The sequence below is a fragment of the Psammomys obesus genome, unplaced genomic scaffold (assembly GCF_907164565.1).
Source record: "Psammomys obesus unplaced genomic scaffold, mPsaObe1.curated_primary_1811, whole genome shotgun sequence".
Taxonomy (NCBI): Eukaryota; Metazoa; Chordata; class Mammalia; order Rodentia; family Muridae; genus Psammomys; species Psammomys obesus.
In genome coordinates, this window is record NW_026587216.1 from 27,204,667 (window position 1) to 27,219,437 (window position 14,771).

The following is a 14,771-nucleotide window of genomic DNA, read 5'->3' on the forward strand; positions in this document are numbered from 1 at the left end:
ACTCACGAAATGTTTATTGCTCATTAGCCTAGTAAATAAAGTCACTAGAACATTAGGTGGGCTGACGATGATCACAGGCTCAACACATTTTTTTTCTCTTGAATCTCTTAAGATAATCTTATTGGTCACGTCTTCATGAGATTTGCTCTTCGTTCGTGTTGTATGTTAAAAAACGATTAATGCAATTGTATCTGTTGGAATTATAACCACGACTGCATCTGAAACTGGCACATTTACCAATAAAATACTCGCTTCCTAGAGAAAGCAACAGGGGTAGAGGACAAGGGTCTTGTTAGCGATAGAGAAGTGAGTCCTCTTGCTGTAGAACGGGTTCACAGCGGGTTGCAGAGATCAGTTAGCATCTGCTACACAGCCCTGGGAACTCAGCATGGTCACTTTCCCATTAATGTCTTCCCCAATTTCCATTAGATGCTCCTCAAGTGCAGGCTTCTGTCAGCAAGGTTCTCCCACCGAGACACTGTTATGCATGCATTGACCCCTCTTCTTCACATGATATTCAAAGCTCACCAAGGGAGCAAGTACTTACAGTAAAGAATTAGGCAACTTATTATACATACTTTAATTGATTGTCTCAACTCTTTTGGTTAACAGATTAATTATCCCCATTTTATACATGAGGAAACCAAGGCAGGTTAAAAAAAAAGTCACAAAGATGGTAGAATCAAGCCTGGATCCCACAGCTCACATATGTTAATGACATGAAGACAGGGATGAGCAAGGGATGCTTCCTTTGTCTGAGGGTGCTTTTAATATAAACTGTGGGTTTACCAATCGCCAGTCTCAAAGAGTAAGCCATCATCTGTACTGACTGAGGAATCTGTCTACCTGCCCTGTTTTGGGCGTAGATTTCTATTGTAGAAGGATTGTGGACATGGAAGTCTGAAGAGGAGCCTGGAAACTCCCTATGATCCAGGTAAGTTCAGGGGACCTTACCCTGAGGACCATGTCTATCTGTAACATGGTGGACTTCCTATACAATGTTTGCAATGTTGTTCTTATATATACTGAGCCACAGAAATGGCACCTGTTTTCACAGTTTCTCTTGCCAGGAGGGTTGTGGAGCCCATTCAAAGAACAGATAATCCTAAGTGGCAGCAAAGACCATCTTGTTACTTGGTTACCCTCAAGATCATCGATTAAGCTCTGTCTGAAGACACTATTCCCAAAAGATCAAGTAAAGTTTGGTAGAGAACACGGGTTCCCACTAAGGCGTCAACCTAAGAGCAAAAAAGGACCACTGACTTTGCACATCTGTGAATGGGTGCAGGGTGCTCCTCTAGGACCTCCTAAAACAGGGGCCTCTGAACTTCCTTCACAACCTGATAAACAAATTCTTTTCATGTAAATATCTAGTTGAAACAATCCTGCAATATTAAACTACAGATTCTTTCATACCATCTGCCATTCCTGTCAAGTGAACCTTCCCTTCCTCCCCCCCCCCTTCCTTTTTGAGACTATGTCAGAGAGAAACTTTCAACATCAGTGTTTGCTGCCTGCCAAATAAATGGTTCTGGAGCCAAGTGGTCCAGGTTTTTGACCTGGAAGGATTCCTCCTTTTTAGAAATAGGCCACAGTGGGAAGGGGGCGCAGGGGAAGACTGGAATTTGCCTTTCTCATTGTCTATGCAGCATGCCGCGTTACAAACAGGATTAGATTAAGAAGCTGAGGACAGAGGGGCTTAAAAATCCCCAAGCAAGAGTTTTGCCCCCATGTGCAGGGGAGGGTGTGTGTGTGTGGGGGGGTGAGGTCAGAGCAAGACAGCACACTGGTCATGAAAGGTCTCCTAACCCTTTGCCGATTGTGGCACAAAAAGGAATACAGCTGTAAGAGATTACACAGGGTTTCTGTATAATACGCATCCTCCCCTCACTGCCTTTGAAGTTAGGTCGGCTTAATTTAAAAATAAATCTAGTTGACTTTTTTAAAACCACAAAACCTCAACGCAAATAAAAATTACAATAGGGAACCGACATGCAGGCTCACAGTGGGCAAATTACATCTTCCACCAGGTACCTTGATGTGCCTGGCGCGGGCCCCACCTCACTTTGAGGAGCCGGGAAGCTTGCAGCAAATTACAAGCCTCAAATTGGACTCCTGGATTTACCGAATGACATATGTTAAATCTGGCTTATATTAAAAGGGAGAGTTCAGGGCCTGTTGTCAAAGCTGTCCGCCCTCCGCCTGTAGTTTTCTGACTTTCTCAATATGGGAGATGACCTCTAAGCTTGGAGGATGACATTCCAGGTGGGATCCCAGCGGGTAGCCGGGGTCTGGGGCATGCATTTGCTTTTTAAAGGAAGACAGACTGCCACTGCTTCCCCCAAGAACAGCAGCTGTTCTGAGACACACAGGTGGAAGGTCCCGGGTTGCAGGAACTGACAACATTGTTGAAAAGCGATCTTTTGCCAGAGACTGTGGTTGCCTCCTGCTGAGGTCTGCCAAATTCCTTGAAGATGCAGCCTTCTGTCCCCCAGTGATAATTAAGGCTTGCTTGCCTAAGGAGTGACTTTAACCTCCTCAGAGAAGGCACAGTTCCACAGAAAGAAGCAGAGAACTTACAAGGGGAAAACTTCAGCTGTCTGAAGTGCTTGGGAGTCAGATCTCATTCTTCGTCCCAGTTTTGTGATAGGCTAAGACTTCATTCTGGGCAGGTCTTTTTTTTGGGGGGGTGGGTGGGTGATGCCTCAGTTTCTTCATCCATACAATGGGGATAATGGCTTTGCAGAGGTTCCTGTGAGGGTTGAGAGGTGTTTTTTTGTGACTCTTGAACACAGCTTCTGGGGTCACATTCTGCTCTTGCTTACAGGATTATCAGGGTACTCACTAGGGAACCCTGCTCCCTGCTCAGACCAGCAGCTCAAAGGTGTTGTTCCATCTGTGGAATCACACTGACCTTAGCAGAGAGGGCCCCCAATTCCCACTGTAACGGGAAGAACAGGTGAGCACAGTTTTCCCTATCAAAAGGGAGTCCTCCCACCTTTAGCCTTTTACCCAATTGCTCCCAACCAAGAAGCCTCCTTTTGATTGCTGATTGCCAGTTTATGGTGCAAATAGAGGCTGGCCCATTGGATGTATCACAGAAAAGTGGGTAACACTTTAAAGTTGAGAGAGCAAAAGATCAGACCATCATTTTTGAGTTTTCTGTTCCATCAATAACAAAACAAAAAGAAAATGACCCCAGAATCTATTTCAGAGGTATCACTGTCTCTGATGCCCAGCCTGGTAAAAATTTCTGCTTGTGAAATGAAATGAAATGCCTTTTAAACACATCTGCGTTTTTCAGAAACACATCTGTAGTTCTACACTGACTATTCTTGGGCTGAAATGCTTTGTATTTGCCTCCTGAAGTTTCCCTGCATGCTGCTTTCCCCAACTCTGGCTTTTTTGGGTTTCTTGCTCAGGACAGTGCGATACACCTGGTCGCACACAGAAAAGTTCAGTCTTCAACAGGATGCCAGTTTTCCCTGGGGTTTGAGTCTCTTTCCGGTGTTACTTGTTGACAAAAGTAAGATTCCAAAAAATCAACAACAACACCTTTCTCTTTGATGGGCAGGTTTTTTCCCCCCTTCTTCTAAAGTTTTATTTTAGTGGGCAAGAAATAGCTTCAAGAAGTACATGTGTTGTGTATTAAATCCATATTGGGAAATCGTGAACTTTGTGGTCCCTTTTGGATATTGATGGCCTTTGCTGTCATTCCAGTAAAAATACATTTCTTTTGTTGATGTGTTGAACATCTGTTCTCTTCGTTTGTTCTTTTAGTTGCAAACTCCAACAGAAAAAGGCACTGATAGGAAGATCACCCAGTAAGTGGCTGTAGAATGCTGGTCCCATTCTATAGGCTTCTGATACACGTGCAAAGCCTTACATTGGAGAATCTATAGCCACGCTCCAAGCCACGACATCTTCAATTTCATTAAAGCCGAATTTACTTTCTTGACTCTATAGAGATATGTGCCACTTGACTTCCAATGTCTTTAGGTAAATTACATTTGAGCACATGCAGAGTAAGACCAAATGATCTTGATTACAGGCATACAATACAAATAGAGAATTGTTTAATGATGCTAGGAATGCCCATTGGAATTATGCAGATATGTAAGATCCACTCTGATATTCATTGTGGCTATGATGTGAACTGAGACATGGCCTGGTATCGTGGGAAGAGCCCCTGGGACAAGGAAAATTGACATCTGGTTCCAACTTTGTCCCTAACTACTCCTGTGACCTGAACAAAGCTGTTTAGGTTTTTGTTGAAGCAAACAAGCGGGACATCATTTTTTTTTTTAATTTAAAAAATCATGGAATTAAGAGAATTGCTAGTTACGATTAAATGGGTAGTTGAACTCTTGAAGCACATTTTTGAGGGAGTCTGGTACTGTCTTAAAACATTTTCATGTCTGCTGGCTGTGAGATCGACATTATTTATTTGGTAAACAGAAGTTAATTTTACAATTGAATGAGGAGCCAGGCTCCCTGCCCCAGTAGCTAAAGAGGGCTGTTTCCATCTCACCACTCACTGGATGCTCTGTGTGGCTGTGCTCCTCTGGGATCATGCAGCTAAGTTCAGGAATTTGGGTGGCCAGGGGCTCATCATAAAGCGGAAGGAACAGAGTAGGTTTATAGAAAAGGGAGCAAATGGATATTTGGCTAAATTGGATATTTGTATGGAATATTTAAAATTTTTCATCTTTAGAAGCATAACTTTCATTAATCGTTTGTGAAAGAGACAAGAGCACGAATTCTTTTCAGGCCAAGACATTTTATAAAGGTGCATTGTTTTTGTTGTTGTTGTTGTTTGTTTGTTTGTTTGATTATGTGTGTGTGGTTTTGGAGACTATGTGAGTACAGGAGGGAAATTCTGTGCCCTGAAGCTGGACTTACAGGCAGTTAAGAACTGCTTGGTGTGAGTGCTGGGTCCCCTGGGAAAAGCAGCATGGCCACTTACCTGCTGACCTTTTCTTCAGCTCCAAGAGGGGGGAAGTCTGTTTACAGCTCCCTGTAGCAGTCAGTCTCTTTCTCTTTCCCTCCCCTCCTCTCTGTCTCAGTATTTCTCTATCTTTTTCTCTCTGTCTTCTTTCTGGCTCTTCCTCCTCTCTCTCTCTGTCTGCCTGTGTATGAAGTATGGAAGAAATAACTACTGAAACAAAACAACTACAAACCAATCCCCAAGGTTGATGGGTTATTACAGTGGGTGGCTGGGTTTCATTATCACAGGGGTGGGGAGGATCTCCTGAAAGCTTAGTTGGGGCTCTGCCGTTGTGAAAGGTTTCATGATAAGAGTTTCATGTGGATTTCCTTGTTGGAGCCTTTCTTGTATTTCTTGGAGGCCAAGACAGGCTGAGCTACCGTCTGATTAAACAGGACCTCCATGTGAACAAGGGAGTGATAATCCGCTCCTATTCTTAGTTGGGAGGCATAACCTCTCCCCTCAGTTTGTAAAGCCAGTGTGCCGATATTGAATGGGCCTCTCTCTTTGTTGGAGAAGCAAACACCATGGAAACTTGATCCACTCTCTCCAGTGTAAGGGGGTCAGAGAGCCACAGCCCAGGGCTGGATGAAAGGGATCGGTGATGTTTGGCCACCTAGGAAGACCTGAAGCAAAGTGTCCACATGACCAGTGTCCCCCGCTAGAGGAGGGAGAGTCTTCAGCTCCGTGCTGTCTCCACGAGGGCTTGCCAGATATCTCTGCAGGGCACTTCACTGATTGAATCCCAGCGCTTGACTGCTTCACTAATGTTTTTACTAAGGAAGCCAGCCATTCAGGAGCTCCCTGCATCACAGTCTGCAGCTTGTCTTCAATTTGTCTCGCTCCTTTTGTTGGAGGGCTGAACTCTGAACCTGAGCACTCATTCTACCCCTTGCTCTATCAGCCTCCAGGAGCGCAAAGCTTCCATGGCCTGCTGGAGGCGTGCGGCTCTCTACACACAGGGGGCACAAAACCCAAGTGCTAGTGGCAGAGAAGTCGATAGCTCACTGACTGCATGCATGCCCACTTCCCATGGCTAGGAATGTTCTTCTATCTGACATTTGCCCGGGGCAAAAATGTACAGCCAGGAAAAAATAAATAAATAAATAAATAAAAAAATAAATAAATAAATAAATAAATAAATAAATAAATAAATAAAAGACAGGCCAGATCTGTTGTTTTCAGAATGGCCAGGTGTGAGAGGTTCATGGCAGTGAATTCTTAGCTTGCCAAGGGATTTACCCTGTCATCACAGGCAAGTGTGGACTCATTTCTCTATCTGCTCTCTTTAGACCTTAAGTTAGGCAGCATAAAATTATACTATTTGTGGGTCGATCATAGGCGTTTGCATACGGCTGATCTTAACAGAGAAGATCAATAAGAATGAACACGGGTGGTGTGGTTTCTATGTCCCCATGTGGAAGCATTACCTCTGCTACCTGTGCAAAGGCATGTTTGTGACATAACTTCCAGGTGTCTCATTTATTCCCACTTACAGATGAGCCCCTAGGAGCTCTAAGGCTAAAGAAACTGCCTACAGCCTTATCTGGAACAGGTGAGACAGCCTGAGTACTTTCACTCTGTCAGGCAAAGGTTTTGCTTTGTTGGAGCGATGCTAAGGGCACAGCTGGCTTGTTAGAAGTATAAAGGGATAGCCCAACCCTCTCCCATGTGGAAATGATCGAGCCCACTCATGTTTTCTTATTACCCTACTTACATACAAACTCACTGAGATTCCCAATATTTTGCAACCATTTTCCCTTTAAGCTCCATTTCTCACTGCTTTATTTGTATCCTATTCTTCAGCTCCTAGATCATGCCTTCGGGCTGTGGTTCTCAAACTTCCTAATGCTGTGACCTCATGTTGTGGTGACCCCCAACCATAAAATTACTGTCATTGCCACTTCATAACTGTAACTTTGCTACTGTTGTGAATCATAACGTAAATATTTTGGGAGGTAGAGGTCTTGCCAAAGTGGTTGAGGACCACTGTCTTAGATTATCTCGTGGGTAGTGAGCCTTGTCTGTATTATACTTTGTCCCTGAAATCATTTCCCTACATGGCGCAGACTGCCCTGCAAACATTTCCCCATCCTTCCAGGTCCACTCTGAATGCTTGTTGGTCCATTCCTCCAAAATATGCGAACAAATGCCCTTCCCCCAGTGCTCTGTGGTGCTGTGATTGTTGCTGTGGACCTGACGCTTCCGGCTCTTCTAGTGTTATGACTATCTGGACGCTTTCCCATCTTCCCTGTAAAGCCCGGGCACAGCAAATTCACTATAAATCTTTTAAGTTTTCCAGATCATGTCACAGCTCCCCTTGGCTGGTGGGTCTCAAAGAAGCATGACTGTTTCAGCGAAAACCTATTAACACAAGCTGGATTTGGACCCCTGTCCTAGTTTATTGGTTTTTAAGGGGTACCTATTGGGTCTTGATTAGCCAGTCTCTGCTGTATGATAACCTTAGAGGTATAATTTTCAATGTTAGAGCCCAAAGTGCAGCCTCCAAAACTGCTACTGAGGGCCTCTCCTCAAGCCACCACCCAACTTGTCTCCATGTACAAACGTTATCAAGTACTTGAGGCGAAGCTGTTAGGACCTCTTGACTGGATGGTTTTCATATAGACTTAGGACCTCTTTACAGGCAGGCCAACCTCTGAAGAACCACGAAATGCCTTATCTTATCCACCCCCTCTTGGCAAACCGCAGAAAGCCATCTGAGGATAGGCTGGTGCTCATGCTAATTTATCAACGGAAGCCATACTAAGTGAGCACTTGTTCAAAGGAGAGGGAAAAGGTGAGTTTCAAGGCATTACTAAAGAAGCCTGGGACAGGCTTTCCTCCCACGGAACCAGCTGCTTACTGAATCTGTGGCTGAGCTACGCCAGAGAGCCACCTGCCAAGAGGCTTCATTCATGAATCCACCTGCAGAGTCAGTAGCAGGAGGTGGATTCTGTCCCTATGGTTGAGTCCAAAACAGTGGCTGGAACAGCCGTCTCATATGTCTGTGCCATAGCTGCATCCTCCTGGGCACATTCAGTAGGTGATCCACTTTGCTTCCAATTGATTGTTAGTTCCTGTTCTAAGGCAGCTCTGACCTCATTCCTATTAGGCACGGTCATGTGACTGAAGAAGGCTAGTTACAGAAAGACACTAAGTAAGAATAAAAATAAAACTTCCTTGCAGGACTCCTGATGCCTGGCAATTCCCCCAGCAGTTAATTCTTTAGTTCCCTGAGGTTCTTCCTGTCTGGGACCTAAGAAACCCAGGGAAGATGGACAGACGGGGTGGCATTTCAGCACAGCTAGATTGTGAACCACCTTTGGCGCTTTGTGATGACGGTTCGTTTTGAATGGGCATGCTTTCAGCAGATCCGGTACCAGCTGCTCTATGTGGAAGGCTGCATATTGGGCGTGAAGGTTGGAAGAAACTGTGTCGACAGTCAACAACGAAATTGTGTTCTTTGCTGCCAAGGCACCTAGACTTTTCCACCCTTGGCCAATGAGGTTTATCAGCACACTGCAGCTCTCCCTCCCCCCCTGCCCCTTGCCACAAGGGCCTCCCTGAGCTTCCCCACCCCCTCCTCTCAAGATGAAACATTAGGTTATTTTAAAGCCGTGACCTGAGAGGGCCTCCCAGGCAAGCTACTCCAGTTGCCTTCTGCACAAGCCTAATTGAACATCTGCAGCCAAGCTGCTCCTGAGTTCCCCAGGAAAGAAAATCAAGCCACATTTCTATAGCCGGAGCAGAGAGGGGCCTGCACTGCCGGCTATGAAAAGCAAAGCTCTCCCTCCCTAGCAGGGCTGCTGGGTCATACTCCACAATATCATTTACAACACTGAAAGGAACTCTAGGTGAAAACTGCCCCCATTTCCCTGACGCGAGCCTCTTCCTGTAGCTACTGGCAGACACCGGAGCTGTGATTCCCAATCAGAAACCCCCAGGGCTCTCTTACTGCAAGCCCTCCTCGGTCTGCTGGTCCTGTGTCCATAACCTCACTTTTCACATTCTGCCTTGGGGCTATGCAGAGTGAAGAGAAATAGGATGAAGAAGAGGAGAAGTTGGGGAGGGCAAGGGCCGTGTTCGGCACAGTTCATTGTTGATTTTCTTACTCACATGTGTTGGGAGGCATTGGGGTACAGTTTTGAAAACTGTGGGGCGGAGTCTTCAGGGCCGTGGGGCGCGGCGTGGCTGATCACCATCATAATGGGCCTATGGGGATACATTCTCTTAGACATTTTGAAGTAATTAATGCTCTCGTTAGTGATTAAGTCTGTGAAGTAATCCTGAAACATACATTTGACACAAAACAAAAGTTACAAAAGTGACATTCACGATCACGTTTGAACACCGCTTTCCTCAGAATCTACCCACCGAGTATAGAGGTAAAGGTCTAAGTATGACGGGGAAGAGAGCCTCCCACAGAGCCAACCGCCTCCAAGAACAGAGAAAGTTGGTGGCTGTCCATTTCTAGGGTAGCAAGAGCTTAGCAACAAGGTGTGTGTGGGGGCCGGTGAAGATATGAACATTTGAGCAATTAGGGAAGAAAAGAGGCAGGTTGTGTTTGCTCAAGATAATGTTTAAAACTGGCAATGCGAATTCAACAGCATATGAAACACCGGATACGTATCTCATTTTCAGGTTTCATTGATGTAATTCATTGGCAAAACATTTAATTGCTCCAAGGGCAGGAAACGTCCACACCCTCTTCACATTCACCACACACACACACACACACACACACACACACACACACACAAACATGCAAACCCAGGAAAGAGTCTCTTCTCTAAATTACGATCTACCACCATCAAATCAAAGGCACTGTCAAAATCACCGCCTTAGGGACAAATTGCAGCATTTTATCAAGTCGTTTGCTTGGAACACTTATATATGGGAGCATCTGATTTCCTGCAGCTTACACCGCATTAATTGTACAAAGAAGCTAATGCAGCTGCTGGGATTCAAGTTTGAATTGCTAATAAAATGACTTAACCAGCGTTTAGAGGGTGTGGCATGATGCAAGTTTAGAAGTGGGAAGGGAGGAAACAGAATGAAGAGGAAGGAGAAGATGAGAACTTTAATTAAGCCACCTGCTTCCTCTGTATGTGTCACTGGCCTGAAACTCTAGTGTAAACTTTCGTCAGAAACTCCTAGGCAATGGTCACAATGTCAAAGCCTTCCAGGCACAGCTGGTCATATGTTGTGGATTTAAGGACCAGAACAGCTGCAATGAACAGTGCTGGGGGAAGAAATCTGTCACAGGTCCTTATTAGGACAAGTCCAAAGGCCGTCCCCTCCTTTCCTTGTGGGAGTCTGTTTAATTTCTTTGCATGCACCTCCCTACCCCCCATAGCCATGTGCACACACATGAACATGTGCACACACACACACACACACACACACACACACACACACACACGCACACACACACTCTCCTTTCCAACGCAGTTGTCTTTGACACCTAATCAGCCGTGATAATGAACAGGTCTCGCTGATTTAGTATTTGGAAAGAATCGTGATTACTTTGTTCTCTTTAGGACAACAGGGAATAAAAGGTTAATAGCTTGAACAAGGAGCATGAGAAGCACCCCCACAGATCGAAAGTGATAGCAGTGACAATTAGTGGACGTGGCATGCATCATTTGGCTGCAATGATTTTTGTCCCCAGCCAGGGAAATGACCCAGGATAGATACATGAGTGGTTGAACTAGTCCGAGCTGAGTTGTCTTGTCTTTTACAATGAGGACACGGCTCACATTTGCCTCCAAGGTCCCTGCTGATTCACTCTCAGCTTTGATGTCTAGAAGCCTGTGAGCAGTGTTTGTGAATTTGTTTGTATTCAGGAGGTTAGAAAAGACCTAGCCTTACACCCTATCTGTCTCCCAACCCGCTGGGTTCTAATCAGGCCAGCCACAAAGACACATGCCAGACATCCGAACCTGTTGGAACAGGTTGCTAGATCCAGCTGATCTGGGACATTTCTAGGAAAATGAGGTGGTTGCGTCCAGAAGAAAAGAGAATATTTTAGAAAAATTGCCAAGAATTGAAAGATATTCCTCCCTTCATTTTTATGATCTCTCTCTCTCTTTTAATTTATGTCAGTAGTCACCAGAACATTTCTGTGATTTGTTGTTGTGCTTTAGCTGAGTTCTCACCAAGCATTCCTGCTTGGGTTAAACTCACTATGGAGCAGCGGCTGGCTCAAACTCTCCACCCATCTGCCCCAGCCTCCCAAGAGCTGGGATTACAGACATAGACCACGGTGTCTGGCTTGCTATATAGTAAGCTTTAAAAGGGATCTACTTGTTTGGGAATCACAGGCAATTTCTCTAGGTCGATTTGGACGTCCTAAGACTGACAGCCTTAGACTGTCGTGAACTCTCACTGTCATGGGGCAGTTGTTCTTGTCACAAACACTTCGTCAGATGGGAGCGAGAGCAATTACCCCAGTGTCCCAGAATTCCTGGCTGCACCACTCTGTTCTTACTGTCACGTGGAAGGCTGAAGCCACAGACAAAATATACTTTCAGAAACTGAAAAGCAATTGATTATGTGGACAAGCTCTCTCTCTCTCTCTCTCTCTCTCTCTCTCTCTCTCTCAGACAAAAATTATCAAAAGACAGAGAAGAGGGAGGTATGATTTTCTTGATGGTACTCCCATCAAAGACTGACTGCCTTTCATCCTAATGAGGGAGAAGGGAAAAAAGCCCTACTAGACAAAAGCACTGGTCCTTTGGAGTCTTTCTTGTCTCCAGTTGGAAATTGCCTTAAAATTTCCCCTTCGAACATTGTGAGAACACAGACAGCCCATCTTGCCGATAGTTTAACTCCCTGGAAATGCCTTTTCCCCATTGTGCGCAGAAGCAAATTGATGCAGTTTTACACTGGAAATTACCTTTGCATAATCAAATCCGTGCTTTTCTTTGATGCCGTTTCGACAAACAGTGTAATTATAGAAACGAGAATTCTTGATTAATCCAAGCCACTCTCGCCACCCAGGAGGGATGTAGCTGCCGTTATACTCATTGAGGTATTTTCCAAAAAAGGCTGCAACGGGAAATGAAAAAGCATGTTCTCATGTGAGAAGATTAATCATAAACAAAGTCGGAGATATGAAATTAGGACTTGAAAAGTGACGGTGAGATGGAAATTCATCCGATGACAGCACTGCCAGGATTCCCTCGGGTCTTGTCAAAGTGACACTCACGCACTTTGTCTTTAAGTAAACGTAAGTAGAACTGAAATGCCTGGGTTACAGTAACCAGAGCGCTCCTGGGGATCTTCTTCTTATGGCCCTCCTGGAATAAAAGCACAGTATATTCTCCTGTTCAGTTGACTGAATGAACTGGGAAACAGCCAGAGTGAGAGCTGGCAGTTGAGGACCAGAACACTGAAGACTACTCTTTGTGACAAAATTAAGTTTTCTTGCTTTTTCTTTGACTGATGAATCACAAAAACTCCACTGAGAGGTTCACCTTGCTTTTCACATATCTGCAGAGTAATGGTCTTTTTGAACCCTTCCTCACCTCAGCGGGGGCTCTGTTTTCCACCATCTTTCCTATCTGCATCTGGTCTTGAACCAAGGCCAGAGAAGACTCGGTTTCACTCAAATACTTATCTTGAACCTACAGTTCTGTACCCCGAGGTTCTAATGCACCTTCCCTTTTCTCCTGGCAGAGTGACGTTTATATGTAAGCTTTGTCCCTTTTGATGGAAGCTTTCTTTGTATTTGTTCATTTTTGAGCCAGGGTCTGGCTATGTGACACAGGCTGGCCTTGAACTCTCAATCTTTCTGTTCCTGTTGCAACATCTATCTCAAAAATGCTAAGATTATAAGATTACAACATGAATCTTCATGTTTACCTTTGCCTTCCCCTACTGGCCTGCCCATCATCCTTGTATAGGAATCTCCCAATGCTTCTTATATTCGGCCTCATGACACTACTGTGTTCCAGAGAGTTTACAATTTCTGGATTTAAAATGAATGTGTTTTCACTTTAATTACAAATTTTAAAAGTTGATTTGTTCTCCCAACATGTTCCTATAAAATACATTTTCTTAAGGTGTCTTCAGTTTATATGACTCCTTAGCTTTCTTTTCTTTGAAAACAATCTGGACTTGAGTCTGAGAAACAAAGCACTCTGGGGCTGGAGAGATGGCTCAGTGGTTAAGAGCACTGACTGCTCTACCAGGGGACCCGGGGTTAAGTTCCCAGCATGCACATGGCAACTCCAAACTGTCTGTAACTCCAGTTCTGGGAGACCCAACACCTTCACTCAGGAACGCATGCAGGCAAAACACCAATGCACATAAAATAAAATAGATAAATAATGAAGCAGAAGAAAGAAAGAAAGAAAGAAAGAAAGAAAGAAAGAAAGAGAGAAAGAAGCACAGTACCCTAGTTTCTTTGCTGGAGGAAGGCTTTCTTGTTAACCAACCAAGCAGCCCAGCTAGCCAGCGTCTGGAGTTTGAGGATGTTGCTTGATTCTCAAGCAGATTGATGAGTGCAGAACAAAGTGTCAAGGGTTTACCTGCATGGCACTTCCGGCTTCCTTCCCAGGCTAGAACTACAAAAAGACTTTTCTCTTCTAGCAAAATGCAGTCTGACTTGGTATGAAGAAAAGCAGATCAGGGTCCTATTCCTGCCAGTTCTGAGTTCAGAAAGGGACAGCTCTGGGAGCTTGCGCTTAATAAGCCTGGGTCCTGTTCTCTTCGCCTTCCTCCTCATCCCTCGGGACTCACCTCTTCTTTCTGTCCTTTCGTTTTCAGAGAGTTTTGCAAAAGATCATAGCAATTGGAATGTGTAACTGAGAGCAAGCTTCCCAGGCCGGCATTGGCAGGCCAGCTCCTCATCTCTTTCTTCCTGGTCTGGCCTGACGAACCTGCTTAGGATAAGCATAGTGACGGGGTGTCGTGTGGGCCAAATGGGCTGATCCAGATGGCACTTAAAGCAGTGTTTGGCGTGAACTGGGGGCTTCTCAATATGGGGGTTAGAATCACCATGACCCCACATTTTAAATACTTTACCGGTCTGTGGTTCATGGACACCTTGCTCTACAGTTCTGCTTCGTTGAAGCAGGTTGCTTTGTTTTGTTGTGACTTATTTTGTAGAAACGGAGTCTCACTCACATGGTTCCCATTTTCCTTAACTAATTGAAATTTTTTTTTCCTGCTACTCTTAGTGCTCCCCACCTCCAGGGAAGCCATGCCCAGTCATGCCTGCCCTTCCCTCCTGCCTGTACTTTTTAGGTCACTTTGTACCATTTCTAGCCATTACCGTGGCGATTGCCCTTTGCCTTAGTCCTTTCCTTATAAATGACTCCTTCAAGTCTGTTAATAGTCCTTGCTGTTGCCTTCAGAACTGCCTCCAGGTTTTCGGTGTCTTTGTGTTAATGGAGTGTGAAGAATGTACTCAAGATTCCAGATGCTGTGTTGCCTATCACATTTGCTGCAAGGGAGCCCAGGCCCAGGCTCAGGCCCAGGCCACATCCACCCAGCCCTGGAGCCTCCTGCCATCCAGACTCAGTCTCTACTAATCCCTTGGATACTACATTTCTTCCTTGGATAGTACATTTCTTGACAGTGCTCTCCGATTGATTATCTGGGCTTCTGATCATTCTGTTCCATGTCTACTGTCCATCTATGTCTCTCTCTCTCTCTAAAGGGAGCTTGATTTTCAGGTCCACATTACCATGTCAATGGTTTGGTTATAAGCACCAAGTTTTCTCCCTCCCTTGGTCCTGGCAGTTCAACTCAGCTTGTGTTATCAGGGTTACCCAGT

At 45.0% G+C, this 14,771-nt stretch overlaps 1 protein-coding gene across 3 annotated transcripts in view; it reads right to left on the minus strand.

The window, feature by feature from the left end:
* Window positions 1-14,771, minus strand: part of Sulf1 (sulfatase 1) — a 122,171-nt gene that overhangs the window by 40,086 nt on the left and 67,314 nt on the right. For 2 of the 3 annotated variants that reach the window (XM_055603550.1, XM_055603548.1), the window contains exons 5-6: window positions 11,886-12,037; window positions 9,104-9,273 (exon numbers count right to left, since the gene is read on the minus strand). In XM_055603550.1, coding sequence (XP_055459525.1) covers window positions 9,104-9,273; window positions 11,886-12,037 — 322 coding nt within the window. Of the gene's footprint in view, window positions 1-9,103; window positions 9,274-11,885; window positions 12,038-14,771 lie in introns of those variants that run through there. The other variant, XM_055603549.1, reaches the window with a different exon arrangement.